This window comes from Macrosteles quadrilineatus, unplaced genomic scaffold (genome assembly GCF_028750875.1).
Source record: "Macrosteles quadrilineatus isolate MER2022 unplaced genomic scaffold, UCM_ALF_1.0 Scaffold_5__1_contigs__length_97177068, whole genome shotgun sequence".
NCBI classification, from domain to species: Eukaryota; Metazoa; Arthropoda; class Insecta; order Hemiptera; family Cicadellidae; genus Macrosteles; species Macrosteles quadrilineatus.
This window is the reverse complement of record NW_026542598.1, coordinates 89,658,685-89,680,655: the sequence shown is the minus strand read 5'-3', so window position 1 is coordinate 89,680,655 and position 21,971 is coordinate 89,658,685. Positions and strand designations below refer to the sequence as shown.

Sequence of the window (21,971 nt, the reverse complement as noted above, 5' to 3'; positions counted from 1 at the left end):
ATCTAAACTTTCACCCTTTCCCACATTAGTAATTTTCTGTTTTTTAGCATTCCAATTTTTATTCTTAGATTCTAAAAACTCATATTTAGTTTTACCTTGTAAAAAGACATCACCTTTTCTAGTTAATGTCTGTCCCAAAGTTGATACATCATCTACAAACTCCCCATCTTTAACATTACCAATTTTACGGTTTAAACCATTCCAACTATCGTCTTGTAAATTTAAAGTAGGTTCACTACTAGCCCTGGGTTCTGCAGGCTTATTATATGGATTATATAAACGATAAAATTTATCTATAAACATATTTTTATTTAATAAATAATTCCACTTTCTCTTAATTCCTCAATAATGGAATCTATTTCATTATCCACTCCTGAGTTACCGGCTTGGCGACTTAGCCAAAGAAGTCTTAACCTATCTACAAGCTCATTAGGATCATCCCAATAAATATAGTCTATTTTATTACCAGTCACTTGTCTCAAACCTTCACCAACAGATTTAAAAAGAGGTTTAATTATATTAAGATATTTAGTATGTCTATTACTTGAAATTGGTGCACCATCTTTGTAACTCTTTAAATGTCCATTTGTAGCTTCCAAAATTTCTTTATAATTTTGCAAATCAGCCGGAGTATAATCCTCAGGTTCTTTTAAAGTTAACAATTGCCACAAACCTTTTGTCCCCTTGTAGGTTTTATTTGCAATTGTAACATCATCATTGGCAATATCAACTTCCTTATTTCCAATAAAAAATTTATTTGCTTCTCGTCTAATACCATATGTAGTGTCTGTCATACTACTTTTACTGAGGTAATTTCCTAAATAGTCTGATGCTAAAAGACCAAAATCTAATTTCTGTGGAGTAGATTGTTGTAATGGTTGCAATCTTGGTATTATTGGTATTCTAGATGGAGTCATTGGGAGAATCTCCATTCGAGGCCTCTCTGTTTTGGCGATTTTTTTTAATTCTTGTAATGGCTCTATTAAAGGTTGGAATGTTTGAAACCTCTCTTCAGCCTCTAGAAACTTGCCACGTTTTAAAGCTCTATATTTCTCTCGTATTTGATTTGCAGAGTCAACCAATTCTTGTTGAATGTTTTTCATCTTTTATTTACATTTTATTTATCTCATTTGACAAAGGATTGTACTCAAACACTTTATCATGTATTATCAAACAATATGCAGATGTATTTGCTGGCACATTTTCTGCAGTTTCAATCTCTAATTTAATATCAACAATCCCTTCCTTCACTGTTTCGTTCTGTCTAGAACAGTCTATTACAATTAGTGGATATTTCTTCATAAACTCAGCCCTACTAATCATAGGATCTGGGATAGTATTATAGTAAGTCTCTCTAAATCTCATAAACATCTCATAAGCTTTAGATACATCTCCATTTTCAAAGTCGAGATTTAAATCACTATAAGGATAATATTCAGAGTTTAGAAATACTTTGAGATTTTTTAATTTACAGTGATCAAATTCATCAGTTCTTTTTCGTGCACTATTATCCCTAGCTGTTTGGAAACCAAATATAATATACCTAGGCTTCTCCAAACTGGAAGATGTCTTTACTGACCATGTATGTCTTGTAGTATTGGGATATGATGGAAGTTCATGCAACTCTAAACTTCTAAATGCAATTTGCAAATTTTTATTTTGCAATAACATCTTTTGTAATTGTAACTTTTCCCCATCTGATGGTATCACGTGTGGCATCACCCATTGAATTGAGTTAAGTGTAATTTTAGGAATCGTATCAGCAGTGCCACTGGCTGGAGCACTAGCGGTTGTTAATATACAATTCAAATCATTTTTGGATCTTTTCAACACCAATTCTTGTTTGACATTTACTAATACCTTATTAAAGTCCTCGAATACACCCATTAACAGCTCTAATGGCAAACATGTACTAAACTTGCCACCTTTATGGAACTCTTTTAAATTTGTGTCAGAATCAAATGCTACATTTGACAATTTAGTAGTTTTATTGTAAGAGCTCAATATTTTCATAAGACTAGAAATTCCTGGGTTTCTTACAATGTCTATTTCTTTACCTGCAACTTCATATCTAATTTCATCAAATAAGAACGCAAATGCATTATTTATAAAATGACCTTTATCATGATTTTCAATTTCTCCCTTAATATACAGATAACTCCTACATGGTAGAGTTAGCAAATCTTGATTATTAATACATATTCGAATTTCATCAGAATTATTTATTGCCAAAGTGTTGTGGGGAACATAGGAGTGATTTGTAATTTTAACCACACTATCGTCGAATTGGGATTTCCCTGTAACGTCTAGAAAATCTTCCATTTTTATTAATAGAAAAATTTAACTTTAGTCCTATTGACTTTAGGAACCTAGCATTTTGTGCACTTATAGATAAATTCTTATAAATTCTCATATCTTTTTTATATGACAAGTAATTGTAGTTTCTTCTCCGTTAAAGTCAATTGCCTTGTCGTGCTGATCGGCAAATGTAATACTGACAACATCTAAACTTCTCTTATTTACAGGAAAATATATAATATTTCTTGGAACTTCGATAATTTTGTAGCCAGGAGGAGCTTCTGGATAAAAGCTATGTATGGTGTGTGATTTGTTTCCGTTTAAATAGGACCCGTTTGCAATATTACATTTTACTCTAATCACATTTACATTATTAATGTTTATTTTATTTGTAGATTCAAACTGAACACCAGGAGTAGAAACACCTTTAAATCCCAATAAAATAGACCCTAAACATGGTTTTGTAAAATCAAACACATGGCTAGAAAGTAATGTCGCTTTCATAGTTTTATTATTAGCTGTAAGGAAAAAGTTTGGAATTTGCTTTTGAATTTCCTTTGCAAGCTCAACCACCTCATATGTTCCTTCAGAAATTTCTATTGTAACTGGAGCATTGTGGTCATAATAGAAAACATCATCACCTTCTCCAATGGTTAATTTGTTGCCTTTAAGTTGATTTAATTTTGGAATAAGCCCTTTAAATAAAAGTTTGGATTTAGTATTAATTAATGCTTCTCCATTTTTATCTATTATAACTTTAAGTTTACCATTTAATAATTGGTTTAAATCATCAACTAAGATCTCTCCCTTTGGTAATGTTATTTTCTCTACTTTGTAATATGTTAAAGTATTTAGTGGTTTTTTAACATTAAATATAGAATTATAACTTTGAAAATCTACTAATCCAATTACATAATCATCATTTAATTCAATGGGAGGAAAGAACACTGACTTAAGCTCTGGCTCTGTACCCGAAAATGCTATAGTAAATGAATCCATTTTTATAAACAAAAATTTTTTATGAATGATAAACATAAAATTCCACAAATGGAACTATTTAAATCTTGTATTTGATCAGTAGTATAGAAGATTTTATGTCCCTCAAAATATTTAATTACTTCTTTTGGAGGTTGGATTCCAAATGGGTCAAAATAAATTACAATATCTTTATTTTTACGATATGCTGTCCAATGTGTGCCAGATGAACTGTCTAAATTAACTATTCCGCACTCTTTTACTCTTGGTGTTAGATTTTTTAGCTCGTTTTTTAGGTACACCCCCCGGAAGTGAGGCACGTCTTTTGCGGCCTCTAACAGCTGGTAGTTGTCCATATTTTTTATTAAATTTTAATCCCATTCCCATCTTTGCTTTTGCCTTCATCAAATTTGTCACCGCATAAGCTGCAGCTCTTTCAGCAAGATTTGCATCCTTGGCCGTTACTCTAGTCCAAGCTAAGTCTGCTAATCTCATGTCTGCTTTGTTCCGAGCAGCGATATCGGGATTATTCATGTAGAATATGTCATGCTCTTTACAATAAGAGTCTAGTTTATTTTTTGGAGGTACATTTTTAGCTAAATTCTCACGTATATTCGTTCCAGGTCCACAGTACCGATATGATGGTATGTGAAGTGGAAATGGAAGGTTATTTATAAGAGTATTCAATAACCCTCGACCCCTGTAAGGCTTTAGGAATAAACCTTTGCCCTTTTTACATGTTTTCTTATTATTTTTTACCATTTTTATTATATAAAAAATGTCTTTTATTCAACAAAAACACAAATTTAAAATAGTACATACTAAGGAAAATATTCCAAAGAAGTTGGGTCTTTTTCCTACCAATATTCGATGTGTTATTTGTGGTCCCAGTGGAAGTGGGAAAACGGTTGTAATTTATAATTTAATTGTAAGAAAGGAAGGATTAAAATTTACAAACCTATATTTAATATCAAAATCTTTAGAACAAGAAAAATATAAAAAAATAATTGAAATATTTAGTTTGTGTGACGAAGTGAAATTACACATGTTTACTGACTGTGAAATCACACCAAATGATGTAAAATCACAGTCAGTTGTTGTATTTGATGATATAAATAGTCCAAATATTACACAATTTTTCTCAATGGGTCGACATAAAAATATTAATAGTTTTTACTTGTGTCAATCTTACAGCAAAGTACACAAACATTTACGTGATAATGTTAATTTCCTAATATTATTTAAACAAGATGATTTGAATTTAAAACATGTATATAACAATCATGTTGGTAATGATTTTTCATTTAACCAATTTAGAAATCTCTGTCATCAATGTTGGGATAAAACTAAATATGGCTTTTTTGTAATAGACAAAGAAAGGTCAAAGAATAATGGCAAATATAGATTTATGTTTGATCAATTTTATAATGACCAAGTGCAAGAGTATTGATACCATCTCCCAGAATAAACCTCTTGTCATCGTCAAACGATAGTACTTTCTTATTCATAGTTAAGGTTTGAAGATGATGATTTGTAGATTTAATTCTTGTCACATTCTCATAGTAATCTTGCCCAGTGGCAAGACAGTTCAAATAATGTTGATGTCTAAGGAGATGTTTAACTGTAGCACCATCAGCTCCTTTAGCTTTCTTCACCTCTAAAGCTTGTTTGTCTTCTTCATATAACCATTTTAGAGGAATATAAGAATATAACTTTGGTCTTAAACCACAATATTCATACATAATATGACCATCTAATTCGTCTTTAAACTTGCCAGTGACTTTTTTATTTTTATCAGAGTATAAGAAATGGTCTTTACTATATCCAGAGGTATCAAAATAGTGTAAGTCACATTCTATTTCCTTGTAAAAGTCCTCTGTAACTATAGCATACATTAATGAATCTGTATCTGTCATTAGAAATCTTTTATTCTTAAATTTTGACATATAATTATAGTGGAAATCATACATTATTACTTTACTAATATCCAAAATGGTCATTCCCAAATATATTGGTTTATTAAACTTTACAACTAATTTATTTAAATGTATAGCATGTAAATTGTTATCAAACTTTTTGCTACAATCAAACCTTGGATTAGTGACATATTTTGTTAATAGTGACTCATCCTTGAGATATATATCACGAAACTTGCGTTGGTTCATAATTGTTCGACCAAAGAGACTATTATTTAGCAATTTGTAAAAGTCTTTTTCGAAATCATTTTTAGCCCATTTTCGTTTTTCAATATTGAAATTAATATAGGGTGCAAGCCATTTAGACTGTCTAAATTTTAAAATTCTGTGGTATTTTTTAACAACCAAACCCAATTCCTCATATTTTTGTAATGCTTTATAATGTAAAATATATTTAGTTTTGTCATTTAAATTTGGTATTAATTTGCCATTCATTTTCTCAGGTGCTAATGGATAGTCATTATGTAGATCATGTAAGCTTTTATCATATTTTAAATCAACTTCTAAAATGTATCCAAACTCATTATTTTGATTGTTTTTGTATATTTTGTAGTCTATCTCATTCGTCCAACGAAATCTATCCACGGGTAGTGTCTCACACATAGCTGTGGAGTATAGCGAGTTACAATCTAAATATATTAAATACACACTTTCTTGATAGGGATCATAATGTTCGCCCATGTATCTATTATTGGCTTTAGCGTAACGTGTGGAAATCATACTGACTCCTCCTCTGATTGCACTTTCTATGAACAAATGCATGTCAATATCTTGAAATAATTGTAATTTTATACCGGTCATTCTAAGACAGGCCTCCCATGTTAATCCAGGGAGTGAATACATATGTACGGGGTCAAGTTTGTAATCCTTTAAACACAGGTCTCTAAATGTCTCAAATACATCAGCTAGTAGCAATACATCTGTTTTAAGATATAAATCATGATATTCTTGTAAATTGTTTATATTAAAATGGGTCCAGACATGTTTTGCATGTTCATATTCGATGGGAGAGATATGTTCTTTAGTTAAAGTACTGTAAAAATTTTCAATTGGAGGTAGAGACTCTGCAAACTTATCTGGTCCTGTCATGTATTCATAGGGAAATACGCCTTTACGTTGTAGTAGTGGATTGTCTATGAATCTAAATGTATTTAAATTGGAAGCTAATTTGTATAATGGAAGGGACAGAAAGTTATAGGAATCCAAAAATACTAAATCATCAACTGAGAATGAAAGGTACTTTTCCATATCCTTGGCTATGCAATTTAATTTACGATTATATTTTCCCAAGTGTTGCATTATTAAATGTCCATCATAATTTTTCAAGTTATGGAAGAATACTGGTATTTTCTTTGTTACTTTATAGTTTAAATTACAATCATTATGGGCAGCTCCACGGTATTGGCCATTTAAATGACAATGTTCTCGTACCCTATCAAAATATAGAGGCTTTTCACAAATATGACAATGTGTTGAGTTTTGGAAAGATGCCTCTTGCTCAGGAGTCATTACAAGAGGAATATATATCGCCATTTGACTTTTAATGAAGTCATAAGTCTCAAATAATCTTTCGAAAAACACATCCATAACATTTTCGCCACTATATAACTCTTCAGAAATAATCTTAGAATCTTTTACTACGACAAATGCAAATCCAGATGGAGTATGGTTGTTAGAGTTTATAAAACATTCAAAATCTGCATAAATTACAAATGGGGCTTTAAGTTGATATTTATAATTTTTAAATTGTAATGTATTTTGTTTAGACATTTCCACTCTTTGTGCATCAAAGTTCTTACAATATGTTATATGACGTTCTAATTTATCTTTGGTGTAAAAATGTTGTAAACAAAACTTGCAAAAATGCTTCTTGTGGTCTTGTTTTGTAGACCGTAGCATTAACCTATCAAAATCACGAATTAAACAGTAATGTGATTTACGACCTTGTTGTAATAATAATAGATCTATATGAGTGTTACTATTCAGTTTGGTTCTTCTTAATGGATATATAAATTTTCGGTCTTCAACTCCAAATACATTAACACTTATATTATTTTGTCTTTCAAATTTATCTATATCAGATATTTTAACAGGATACTTTATGTTTGTCATATTTAACTGATTTTCATAGGGTGCATAGCTAGAGACTCTATTAGCATGTTTAGCATTCCTTGGATGTAAAGCTGCTAAAATTGACCAAAGGAAGCATTTATTATCTGAATTTTTTATATTTAAAACAGCATGTTTTGATTGAATACTTTTTGGTGTGGGGATATATGACTTTGGAGTTAGAGGCTTATACTTGTAAACGTGCAACTGCCAATATTTAGTATGGTCATAAATCCATCCGCTGCCTTCGGCTTGATATTTGTGCGTGGAAGCGTCAATCTTTAAAAGAGCATTTTCAATTTGAGGCTTTAAATCTCTCTTCTCAATGGTTAGGATAGTAAGGCTTCTGAAATCTGCAATACATTCTTTCTCATTAACTAATTTTCCATTTTGATCTATTGTATATTTTATAAATTTGATTCTCCTTACTAAAGTCCATTTTATCGGTAGAGGACAAGACTGAAGAGTACTTTTAAGTTCAGTTTTAATCGATTCACCAACAAATTTAATCATTGTATATGGACATTTGTTACAAGAATTTACGTGTCTTTTAAAATGGCCAACAACATTTCTTTTACAGAAATTACAAGTCTTGTGACTTTGTAATATATGAGATTTTAGAGCCACATTATTATCACAGATTAAATCACACAGTTTACATACCTTCATTTGATGTTTTAAATTGTAGTGGCGAATAAGGTTGCTTTTTTTGGAGAGCGATGCGAAACAATGTTGACATGTAGTCTTCATTTTTATATATGTAACTAAAAAACTAGGTTGGCATCTTCTATATAGTAGAAATTACATTTTGACAATTCAATTAATGAGAAATAATAATTTTAATCAGAATTTTATATTTTAATATTCAAAACAATTTCATACAATAGGATTTGGCAATTGAAATTTTCTAAATCAAAACAAAATCCTAAATCTTAAATAAAAACTCTTTTTAGCAGAATGCTGAGTCTACATATATACAGAGTGAGTGTTACCTATGTTAAAAGGGACTTGACAAAATTATATAGTGAGTATAATTCGGCTAAGTTTTTAAATAATAACTTGTGCACACTTTTGACTCAAAGTCCCCTGGTGCGTGAATTTGGCTAAGTTTTTAAATGATAACTTGTGCACACTTTTGACTCAAAGTCCCCCCGTGAGTGAATTTGGCTAAGTTTTTAAATAATAACTTGTGCACACTTTTGACTCAAAGTCCCCCCGTGAGTGAATTTGGCTAAGTTTTTAAATGATAACTTGTGCACACTTTTGACTCAAAGTCCCCCCGTGAGTGAATTTGGCTAAGTTTTTAAATAATAACTTGTGCACACTTTTGACTCAAAGTCCCCTGGTGCATGAATTTGGCTAAGTTTTTAAATGATAACTTGTGCACACTTTTGACTCAAAGTCCCCTGGTGCGTGAATTTGGCTAAGTTTTTAAATAATAACTTGTGCACACTTTTGACTCAAAGTCCCCCGGTGCATGGAATTTGGCTAAGTTTTTAAATAATAACTTGTATATATTTTTGACTCACTTAAAAATAGTAATAACAAAATAAGTTACTTTTTGGATAGAGAAGCAGCACACAGTTGACATGTAACTAAAAAACAAAGTTAGCATCTTCTATATGGTGGAAATTACATTTTAGACAATTTCAATTAATGGGAAATAATAATTTAAATCAGAATTTTAAATGTTAATATTCAAAACAATTTCATACAATAAAATTTGGCAATCGTAATTTTTTAAATCAAAACTAAATCCAAAATCTTAAATAAAAATACTTTTTAGCAATTCAGATTGCTGAGTCTACATATATACAGAGTGAGTGTTAGTTATAGAGAAGACTATGTTACCTATGTTAAAAGGAACTCGACAAAATTATATAGTGAGTATAATTCGGCTAAGTTTTTAAATAATAACTTGTACACACTTTTGACTCAAAGTCCCCCAGTGCGTGAAGTTTGGCTAAGTTTTTAAATAATAACTTGTGCAAACTTTTGACTCAAAGTCCCCCTCATGAGTGAATTTGGCTAAGTTTTTAAATAATAACTTGTGCAAACTTTTGACTCAAAGTCCCCCTCATGAGTGAATTTGGCTAAGTTTTTTAAAATAGACTTATATACATTTTAAGTTCCTTAGTGACTGTTCAAAATACTCTAAGTGTTTAAAAATAGATTTATATACATTTTAAGTTCCTTGGTGACTGTTCAAAATACTCTAAGTGTTTAAAAATAGACTTATATACATTTTTTACATGTTCCTTAGTGACTCAATTCGGCTAAGTTTTTAAAAATGGACTCGGGAAATTAGCTACACTCCTAAGTTAAAAGAAATACAGAGTATGACTACAAGCACCAATTACGTCACCAATTGATCCCATGACCCGACACGCGACAACATATTACAATAGTCTAGCTTAGATGTCAAAGACTTACCAAAACAAGAAGATCCAGGTGGAAGAGTTAGTGATGATTCCGTAGAATGCCCCCCTTATATACCACAAAATTGTCTAAATTAATTTAGAACTTAACAATGGAAATTGAACAAACTGAAATTGAACAATTGAATAATTGAGGTCAATCAATCAAACATATTTGGTAATTGTCTAAACCTGCGCCAGACAGTCTGGCGCCAGACAGGCAGAGAATGTTGACAATTGATTTTGATTGGGGTCATTAGGTTACACTCACAGTCATTCATTTGAGTCAGGCATAGTTTACGCATAGCCATAAGCGTGCCCGAGTTCACGCGCAAACCTCACATGATTTTGAGAATATACTTGTGAATGAATGTGGATTTAAAATTTTAATGGAGTTTGAACATTTGTATGGGTTTGTATTGGACAAGTTCCGGGTCTTTAAAAAAGTGGCCAAAAAAATGAGCCATATTCCAGACGTGTTTTTCAGTATTAAAATAGTAGAAAATTTATATAGGGGTGTATAGGTCGAGAGCTGGGTCTTTAAAAAAGTGGCCAAAAAAATGAGCCACTCATTTTTCTCATTTTTCCCCTATAAAAAGTGCCCTAAAAGTGCCTCTAAAACGCCGAAAGTGGGGTATCTTTGTCCTATTATATCTACTACTGTACTTCAAAATACAGAAAACACCGTAATTAATCAATGTTTTACGGTAAAGGAAATTTTGATTACTCAAAATGCTCTAATAAATCTTTGGTGCACTCTGGAGGATTTTTTCCGCTTAGAACGACCCTCCTACCAACCTCCAACCTCCTAATTCTTGGTTACACTCTCAGTTCCTACATATTAGCCCAAAATGATCGCCTGTTACGTCCTAGCCTAATTAGGGTTGGCGTTTTTGCCTCGGTGAGGTAATACATAAGTAGAATGGACCACGTTCAACAATCATCTCATAACTGGGCTTCGCTTTGAAACCTTTACGTTTTTCTGCTTCATTCTTGAGATGAAACTATTTCAATGTTGTGTAATTGGGTTTTGGGGTGAATTGAAATTTGCGTTTGGTTTAGTTGGTAACGCGATTGCAAGAAAGGCAGTGATGTCGTGGGTACAAGTACAGTTTTAAACATTTAAATGTACTAATGGTTCGTTCATGTACATGGTTTTGTACCGGCTCACACCTTTATACATCAAAATGCTCACGTACAGGCCCGAGGAACATTTGACCAATGTGGACAGATTATAAAAACCTCTTTAAAGAAATAATGATATACTCGTAAAAGAGTTTCTAAGCAATAAACTGTTGCAATGGCTAAGGTTGTATTCTTCGTAAGATAATCATTATAACTGTTTAATTTTCTCCTTAATTTTAGACATAAAAAAATATTGAACGATATATTTTTATCAGATTCCTTGCATTTGCATAAAAAAGGAATTATGATGTATGATGTAAGAAATAAGGGTTGCCATTTCCCTTTACAGTATTTTTGCAATTTATTTAAGTAAGGCCTAGTTCTATTTAATCTATTATATTTAACTATTAGTATTCTAAGCTGTCCATCCTCTAACTGAAAATATCAATTAAACGTTGACCTAAATTTAACGTTACTGAAATGACATCTAGGGGAAGTTAAACAAAACCCTTTAAGCAAATTCATAAAATATACATAACCAATATCAATTTCGATATAACATTTTTTTAACATTAATCTCACTCAACGATATTTAAATGCACAGTTCCAAAATAATTCATCAGTCCAACACTAAACCCTAAACACAATTACATCTAGGCTTTTATTGATAAACCCCATAAACAACACCATAACAGAACCCGTTTCGCCATCAAGTTAACTGAATAACACCCACAAATCAAATGCAATTGTGACAAGCAATCTCTGGAGTCACCTGGAGAGAGAAAGTTAGATTTCGCTTTGGAATTGCAAGGTTTACAAATAGGAATGCAGATAGAACAGCGGGGCTTCATACAACTGGTAATCAGCTGGCCTTACATGCAACCACAACCAGGGGTAATAGGAAGTATATGAGTGTGTTCAAATAGGTCTTGCGTATTTGGAATTGGTAAATTGATTATTGGTTGTTATCGAGTTTTCAAATTCAGATCTCAAGAGGCTTGAAATATTAATGATCTTAAAAGAAATATTTGAAAAGACCCAAAAAACTACATACATTCAATATTTGTATGTGCATATATTTAATGTTCGCAGTTGTCTGTTATGTTTAAATGTACAAGCGGACTTCTTTCTGTGAACCCGTTAATAGATTTATCCGAAACAAATCGAGGAATTTTAATCATAGTTTTCTGCTTACCGCTTATAATTTCTAAACTTTTAGATTAAATGAAAACCATGAGGTTTCTTGCTGGAAAATAGAATTATGAAGTTAATACAATGTTAACAACCCACCCCATTACTTTAGCATTACCACAATTTTTGTTACAAAATACGCAGCAGTAAAAGATAGGCTAGTATTACATTATCTTTTGAGAAATATTTTTGTTCCAATTCTTAATTTATTATTTCACTATTCAAAAAACATTCCTTAGTTCTACTAATAAATAATGGCATAAAGTAAAACTAAACGACAATGTTAGTACTAGTGATAAAAAAAAATGTTTTTTAAGAAAATAATATGTGAAAAAATACTATCGTCATTAAGTAGCCTAACTATTTCAAGCTACCACGCTACTAACCATAACCTTTGACCACAGCCACCTCTTGACCCACTCTTCTAAAAAAGGAACTTGATGAAAGGAACTTAAAAATATAAAAAATGTTATGAAAGCTTAAGGGTTTTGTAGTAGTTATTTTAATTTTTTTTCTCCAGAGGTTGGAAATTAAATTCGATCTTATGTACAGTACATATTTTATATCGAAACCAAACAAATATTTCTTTAAAAAGTAACTCACCCCGTTACGTTTCCTGACCTCCGCTAGGCTCACCCACTTCAACATCTCGTCCAGAACCATGGGAAACTTGGAGAATCTGTTGTCACTCTTCACTTGTCTTCTTAGAGTTTACAACACACTGTGCCTATCGTTATCCTTTGGGTTTCATGCAAATTGTCTATACAAGTCTTCGAGTTCACAGTTCACAAGAAACTACACCTATCACAACGGAATTCGTGAATTTATCTATGGGAAGTAGCTAATAACGTGTTATAATCTATGAAACGGTTTCCTATGATTTTCCAACGGTCAAAATTAGACCACATAAATAATTGAGGTAGTACAAAGTTGTCATCAATGTTTACATTTCTGTTGTTTACAAACAGTAGCTTCAAATATCATGTGATTAGCAGCGTTTTCATGTGTTTAAAGTAGTAAACAACATTTATAAGTGTCCTAAACAAATTTTGAGGTTTGCGAACCGAAGAGTTGACCTATTTTGTCTTTATACCATTAGACGTTACCCGAAAACGATGATTTTGCGGACGAATCAGAGAAATTAAAATGGCTGTTTTTCCAGACAGCGTGATGAACGCAATTGTGTGTGTAACGTTTATAATAACTATGTTGACCTAAAGATTTCCAATAAAAATGGGTAAACTATCAGATGAAAAAGTGACACTAAATCAACTACCCACCTCACTGGAAAGTAAACACGTCGCCAGCCAGTGGAAAGCAAGCAATCCTCAACAAATTGATTCCTTTTCAAAGAACGATTTAATCCATTCGGGAGTCCCGCGTAATCTCGGCCCACGAAGCTATCAAGACACATTCGCCACACTACAATTACTTCGTAACGCAGGTAAAACACCTCTATTTCGACCAATTGGCCCAGTTCTGAGATGTTTAATTTCGTTAACGGCCGCGAAACGGCGAATTCGGCGTCCGTTAGATGTGATGTGATGAAGAGGCACGCACGACCGACGTGTCGTGGACAAGAGGTTGTAGAAGTAGGGCGAATGTAGGATCTCATGAGAAAGAGGGCGAAGAACGCTAGGATATAGGGAGAAGGATGAATGAAAAATTACAACATGTGACGACTAAGATAAGATGTCTACCTTTAGGATGTCATGAGAACTTTGGTGAGTGCTTCTAGGATATATAGAGAAGTTGGGTGAGTGACTAGTGGGATATGATAAGAAGTTGGATGAGTAGCTCTAGGATATTACAAGAAGTTAGGTGAGTAGCTCTAGGATATTACAAGAAGTTAGGTGAGTAGCTCTAGGATATGATAAGAAGTTAGGCGAGTAGCTCTAGGATATGATAAGAAGTTGAGTGAGTTGATATAGGATATGATAAGAAGTTGGATGAGTAGCTCTAGGTTATCATGAGATGTTGGATGAGTAGCTCTAAAATATATAGAGATTTTTAGGATATTATGATATGTTATTATAGGTGAGTAGCTCTAGGATATCATTAGATGTTAGGTGAGTAGCTCTAGGATATCATGTGAAGTTGGGTGAGTAACTCTAGGATTTCATGAGATGTTGGGTGAGTTGCTCCAGGATATCATGAGGTGTTGGATGAGTAGCTCTAGGATATATTGAGACGTTAGGTGAGTAGCTCTAGGATATCGTGAGATGTTAGGTGAGTAGTTCTAGGATATCATGAGAAGTTTGGTGTGTAGAAACTACTTAAACATGTAAATTCACAGAAGCCGAGACCTATCCATATCATCATAAACCTCCACTACTATCGCAGCTCAATCATACAGAATAGTCCGGAGAACCGATGGTATCCCGGTAGCTTGACCCTGCCGATAGTAGCACAATAGACTCTAGTTGAAGGCTGAAGTACGGCGCTGTTTAGCATTCTACAAATCAGCGGCATGCGCACAAGAAGCCTGGGAGAGCAGCGCTATCGCATAGCAATTTGAGAGATAACCGCGTTTCGCCATTGTGTGCGCTTCTTTGGTTTACGAGCCCTCTGTTTACAATCCCGTTACACGCCTGGGGAAAAACACCAATATCCCGGTACACCCATCACTCGGGGGTTTTCTTTAGGGGAAATGTCCGAGGTTGGGAGGAATACAGAGGAACCTCTTGGTTTGTCTAGTAAACTACACTAAAACATCTGATAGATCACAAGGTGCATATGGTAGTTGGAGAATGTGTTATACTGTATCAACTGCGAAATCGCTTTGGATGAAATAGTAGACTCCTCATTTTATTGTATAATATGAAGTTTTTTTGTGTTTTATGTTGGAATCGTTTGAGCGCTGATGTAGACTAAAGGTCCTCTCTTTGGAGTAAATTTGAAGATTTGTACTTTACTCTTCGTACTCTTGGTTTACTCTTCGGCAAACCAGGACAGAATACAAACAATAGATTGCAAAACGATCGTATACGCTGTCACAATAGTTTAAAGTGGTTAGTTAATCAATAAGTTAAAACTAAAACAATCAAACACATGATATTTGTAATTGGGATATATCAACTAATATTATCAAACTAAAGGTCAACCAACAAGTCGAAAGCAACAAGACCAAGGGTTAGACCGTTCCGTATAAAACGTAAAACAATTGGTACAACGTTGAGATACAATTTTAAAATAAAAGATAATGGTCAGGTTTGTGGTTTGATAGAATATTTAGACTTGGAGCCGCACTTTGTGCCGTAGTGATCTTGAGCCGCACAAACGTGATAATTTTTTAGAATGCAAAATTTCAAGGGCCGCTCCGGGATTTGAACCCGGGACCTCCTGCACCCAAAGCAGGAATCATACCCCTAGACCAAGCGGCCGACATGTACGAGGAAATGTAAGTTACCAAGGAGAAAGTCAAGGTTGAGACCAGTTGAGACATCAGAGAAGAGGCGACGCGTCCTCTGGTACAACCTTCGCGATAGTGATAGTACAGTATAGGGGACTGTACTGTATGGGGGACTTGAGCCGTAGATAGACGTACATATGTAATTTAATGCTAATGAATCATCTGGCGTATTGGTACATAAGTGTTAAACCATAAACTAAATCTCCAGTTGCCAAGGGACTTTTTAAATGAGCGACTTACAGTGCAAGGACTTAGAATAAGTCGATAGCAATCGCTGTAACGTTAAAAATTTCTACTAAAAAGTACCAAAAGTCAAAGGTGGAATTGAGTGAGACACCTTGTGCAGAGGCTACAATGAATGAAACTGCGCTAAGATCAAATGATTCTTAGATTCTTTAGCAGGTCCAGTTTTGAGCTACTAAAAATCTAATAGACTTGACTAATGGTAAAACAGGTGTCTTGAAGTTTTTGACATAAAGCGTTCATAACCACTCGGCGCCCAAAAAGTACATTCTTTATGCATGGTAATAGTTTATTAGCAAATGTTTTTGCTAAGAATCACTGAATTAACTCAAGTTTACCACTAGACAAAAACACAATCCATACCTGAAGTAATGTGAAAAACAATCCCAGGTTCGTGCCTAGCGTCCTAGAAAAAAAACCCTCAGAATGCATAAACCTCTCTTCGAATTCTTGTAGATTAAGCCTTGTCAGAATACTAATATTTTGGAGGTCCGTGACTGCACGTGTAGACAAAGACTACAGAGAGGCGTGACCGTCGACACGCGCGTGAGGAGAATACAACACGCGTGTCAAACTACACGCTACACGTCACGTCACGGCCACGGCCAGCATCGTGGCCATGGCCAGTCGGCGAAGAGACCACGGGCAGTGGCGGTGATGCAGAGAAACATTGGTAGTACTTGAAATTTGTATGGAGTAAGCTAAACTGTAGCCCAAACGGGTTTGAAGAAAAGTTTTATATCTTATATGGTCGTGGACATGCCTGGGTTTCCCTGGGATCGAATGTTAGCCAGCATCGAAGTCAGAGACGCAAACCACTAAGCTAACAAACCCACACAAGTGTTTTTAATGCTCACGCCAGTGGTATGTTTGTAATAATGGAAGAATCCAAAACACTGTTATGAAAGTGCTCCGAACCCCTCATATTATTGTTGTCAGGCCGGGAATAGCATCTCCTCTATAGCAGTAGCACATATACTTTCGAGACGCCTACTATGTGATAGTAACACAGTCAAGTTTCCTTAGATTATCAAGGAAAATTAGGTCAGGATTAAAAGTGTAACTCTTACTCAGAATCTTTCTAACATAATTCTAGTTATATCAAATTATAAAAATTCTAATTATTTAGTTTCTGGTGCGCTCAGAATTCTGATATGACATCAAATGTGCTAGTTTAGAGTAAAGAGACCATTCAGTTTGGATTTGTAAGAAGTGGCTAGTTCTTCACAATAATAAACCGTAAACAAAAACAACGTATATTTGGCTTAGTCATTTGAGCCAATTATGTTTAACCACCGAAAAAGATACCATAGTTCTAAAACGGAATTCATACCATTTAGTAATTTTCTCCAATATTACATCCTATAGAATGGAATAAAAGAGAATTTTACCAACGAGATGTTGAAAGCAGATGTCGAAAGTAGATCGAATGACAGGTCGTTTCCAGTTCTTTCGGCGGCAAAAACAGCCGCGTGTGAAGTTTGGCGGCAAGGTCACTTTCTTCGGCCAAGTTCAGTGACTTGTTCGATCACGGGAAAGTATCGGTTTATATCGATCACTTTCCCCGCCTCACCCTTCCTGTTCCCGCCAAAACACGCGCTTTCCCCCAGCTGACCCTGAGGACGTGGGAATCAGCTGATTCAACATGTGTCTCTTGGCTCAAACCACAAATTTCTAAATTCCTCATTGAACCTTTACAAAAACAAATACTCAAGTCATCATGGATGGGCTACAGAGTCAGATGCTGTTGATTTTGTATTTAATAGATTTTTTGATACGATTATTGTCCGAAGACAATTTATTTACTTACCAAAGCCCTTATTTCGTAGACTCAATGGATTTACTATTTGATATATTATTGTATTCTTAGACATGTTAAGTCATATTTAGGTGGTTGGAAGTAAATGTTGAATTTTTAACTCTTAAAATGTCTAAACAACCAGTATATAACTGTTAAATGATATTATAACTCTACCAAATATTATAAGTGAATTAAAACTTCAAAATTACTACGCTTTGGATATCACAATAAATAAAAAGTAAATAAATAAAATACATAGATTTTCGAAAAAAATTGAAGTTACAAAAATTGACGATGCTTGAAGGTACTCTATATTTCACGGGTTAAACCCGAACTAAGACCCCGTTGTCTTTTTCCTCTTTGCACAGAATGTCTTCACAACTTTTTCGTGCCCGAATCTCAAGTAACCATAATCATTGTTGTCACCCTTTTTCAATTAACACCCAGATCGCACATACTTGATTTTTTCCTCTGCGTTACCTCACAGTACTGAGAGATTCCAGAAATGCTTCAACCTCCTACTTCAATCCCGAGTGTGTAGAGATTAACAATGATCCTGCTAATGGCACCTTATCATAATCATCTGTGAAGGTATTTGCTTTTACATTGGTTTATGACCTAGACCAATCACTGATTGGGCCAGAGTTATCGTCCAGCTCGGCCACAAACCTCGCAAGGTCTGGCCAATTAGAACGATCAAATCGCCACAATTTATTGCCCATTTAAACAAACCGAGACGGAAAAGTCCTCTCTCTTGATCAACCTAATGCGGGTTTCGGATAACTGGGACAACGTGTCCTCTAATTGAACGGTGTGGTTGAAATGCTGCCAAAAAACGATATAGATGTATTGAGTTGAATGTGATGAATACGTTTATTTTGCTGATGACTAAGGTTATTGGAGAATAGTTCTTATTTCAGTGTGTATTTTCTTCAGTGATATAAACTTGAGTCGACTGTCGGTGTGCTGTAGTTGTATATTGTTATCGTTGTTCTTTGCTGTTGTGAGTTTTGTATTGTATGTAGTTGTTATGATTTATTCCTTGTTGTCAGTTTTTTTATCACAATTATTTTTGAACTTGTGTGTTGTTTGTTGGGGTATGTTCGTAGAATTCTTATCCTCTTCAACAATATAAAGTGTGTCTTGCTGTATATTTTACGAAGGTAACGTATAATGTACACATTAATTTAACTTATTTTATGATTTTATGGTTTGTAGGTTGTGCTCTTTGGTTATAGGGTACAAGTAAAAGCGTTCACATTGGGTGTTACATTTAATTAAGACAGTTTTTAAGTGGTTAAAAACAAGAAACAAAACTGTATCATCAGAACACCATCTACACAAACCAGAGATACGCATCCATTAAACCGTCATCAGCTGATCTATTGGGATCATACAATGGAGTGTGTTAAATATCTTCTATCCAGAAACAGCAGTTAACTATTGAGAGTTGTGAATCGTCACTGTTCATCACGTATTATACGGGAGTGCATCTCGTATTCTTTTTTAACCATTCCTATTTTCACTCTCGTACAACTCTTACATAATAACTTTACACTCAAGACACTCTGTACTCTGTATTCGCCTCGGCTCGTCACAACAATCAGCGCGCACGGCGAGTTGTAGGATCTGCGCAGTTAGCGAGTGCGGCAGCGCAGTTCCGGCGCATGCGCTGTTAGTGTGTTGTTAGCCGGTCTGCAGAGCGTCTCGCCTCACACTAACTCAGTTATGAATAATGCAAGGATCAAATAATCATAACTATACAGCCTGTGCGCTTAGATGCGAGATTGTGATCAAGGAAACACACAGAGGTTGATCACAGTCAGTGAACTTATTGGCCTTGGAAAACTATTTAGCTTATGTACTACCAAAGATGGGTCTGTTTTGGCAGGAATTATTAAAAGAAATGGTTCGAAAGGACTTTATGGTAATCGTTCAATTAAGAATGCAGGATATTCGTTATTCTGGATATTTAAAATTTCTTTACCAGAGGTGAAAAATTAGATAATGTTTAACTGCATATACTTACAAATTTGACATTAAGGTCTAGCAAGCCTTTTGGAGCTGAAAAGTATAAGGAATGACATTTAATTTGTTTCCAAGTGGAGCTGGCACAGAAGTAGGCCAATAATATTTTATCTTTAAAAGGATTACACAAAAGAGAAAAGATGTATCATTTTATCTTTGTGGGCAGCTTTCCGTAGATTACGTTTTATAACACTTCTTTGGGCATTTGCTGTATTTATCTTGTTTTAATTTTATTGGGGTTTCTCAAAGACATGTACCATAGAGTGATAGTAAAAATAGTATCGTCATTGTCATTGATATTAACTAAGAGAAAAGTCAAGTGGTGCTAACAGAGGAGAACGTGAACGTTAGATATCCCGAAGATGTCCTTGGGATGTTTTAAGGATGTCTCTTAGATGACCATGGGATGATTAGGTTGTTGCTGTGATGTCCCTATAGTATCTTAAGGATGTTCCTTGGGTGTTTAAGCTATCCGTAGGATGTCTAGATGTCGATTGGATGCCCTTAGAATATCTAAGATGTCCCTAAGATGTTCTTAACATATCTAAGATGTCCCAAGAATATCCTTAATTGTCCGTGTTTAACGTTTATGTGTTCACGCTCTTTTCAATCTTTTCACTCATTACACTTTATTCATCATGTACACCTCCAGGTTCAACTTTTCCACGACTCAAGGTTCCTTTCCCATATTTCGCCCACCCTCTCTAGTACTTGTACCCAGAGAAAGTGTCGGGTGGTCAGTGTCCACCACCTCACACCGCGGAAGTGAAGCTTTCGAGTGTTTAGACATTTGTCGCACTTTCGCCTCTTGACTCCCGTTATCCTGGTCCTGGGATTGTGCGGATAGGCCATGGGAAACCGTCCATGCGGAAAGCAAAGATATCTAGTTGCGATTGAGACTCCAAAGCGTCAAATCCAACAATAGACATTGTCAAATAACTTTAGAGATTTGAGATGGACAATTATGAGGCAGAGAAAAAGGTGTTACCTCAAATTAGTTAGCTTTGACTACTGCCTTCGTCAAACGATCTGAGTCAAATTTGACACTATAGAGGCAACAGGGACATATAACAACCCCCACAATCAGCACATAGTATTCATATTGAACATTGGATATATTACGTGCTCTATGATCACAACTAGTTTAGCTTCAAGAACCGCATTTGAATAATCCTGGAGCGCTAACTTGATCATTTGGAACTATGCAAGGAAAATTGATCAGAAATTGGTTATGTGACAACGGGCTTCGTCAAATGATTCTAGAGCTTGAATTTGATGACTTAAAGAAAAACAAGTCATTATCACGAATTGGGTTTTAAATGTTGATTTATGAAGACTGATCATGTCAATTACCTTTCCAATACATTGACATTCAATTTCAAGAATGCAGAAACATAACCTACAGTTGCATTAATTTCAAATTTCTGCTAAGAGCATACTTAAAAAACTATGACGTCCTACAACAGTTAGAGACAAAACATTCGTTGTCGACAAAAAACAATGTTCACACAGTGTTTCAAACATCAACAAGCGTTGTTCATTAATTAACGATGACGTTTCCCTAGGTAATTTAGGTACAAAAACGTCCATCGTTGATTTCTCTCGTCTAGTTTACATGAGAAGACGGACAGCCGGGAAACACAATCGAACTGTCAGTTACGTATACATTCAATCTCAATGACAACGACAGGTCATTAATACAACCGAAGATGTTCCTCGGATAGAGGTTATTTGCATCACAATAGTCACCGGGGTCGTTCGATACATCGAGTAAATTCATTCGATTGGGTATGAGTCCTTTGGTAAATAGCTTTAAAATTTTGTATATCATATGAAGATCATTGAAAGTCTTTTAATTTGTTCAGGTAGTCTTTGAAAATTGGGTGAAGCTTTTTCGATATAACACGGTATGGTGAGTTAGGAAGTTTTAAATTGGTAAACTAGTAACTAGTATGATTCTTCAGCTGTATTCCCCCGATACATAAAGTGAAATTCCATCAAAATTTTAGGTGAATTCCTTCGATACATATAGCAAAAGTCTTTTCAAACGTTGGGTATTCTTCGAGAAATCAGGTTAGCTTATTATACCTCATGCTTACTCTTTAAAACGCCAGGTAAAAGGTGTATTATTAATTCCGGTACTTCAAGGTAAAATACTTAATAAAATTCCTTGGATGTATTGAGTAAAAGTCTTTCGTTGCGATGAATGAAAGTTCTACAATTAGTTGGGTAAAACTCCTTCGGTATACGGGGTACACCGAAAACGGTCGTGTAACACATCCTGTCAAAGGGTTCGTTGGCTAGAGTCCCGTTTCGGGTAAATTCCTCCACTACTTAAATTGAAGGTACTTCTGATGCGAGGATGGAATTCATTTGGTAAATAGGGTAAACAACTT

The 21,971-nt window shown here is 34.4% G+C and overlaps 1 protein-coding gene and 1 non-coding gene across 3 annotated transcripts in view; both read right to left on the bottom strand.

Annotated features, from left to right (window-relative positions):
- The window catches only part of LOC128995947 (rhophilin-2-like), a 121,166-nt gene that overhangs the window by 54,898 nt on the left and 44,297 nt on the right, over positions 1-21,971 (bottom strand). The window contains exon 1 of one of the 2 annotated variants that reach the window (XM_054421017.1): positions 12,695-12,867. The exons of the other annotated variant lie outside the window; for it this stretch is intronic. Within the exon in view, the coding sequence (XP_054276992.1) occupies positions 12,695-12,754 (60 nt within the window). The 5' untranslated portion in view covers positions 12,755-12,867. Of the gene's footprint in view, positions 1-12,694; positions 12,868-21,971 lie in introns of those variants that run through there. 2 annotated transcript variants of the gene reach the window in all.
- On the bottom strand, positions 15,403-15,474 carry Trnap-ugg (transfer RNA proline (anticodon UGG)). The gene has a single exon. It is a non-coding gene; the product is annotated as a tRNA-Pro (tRNA).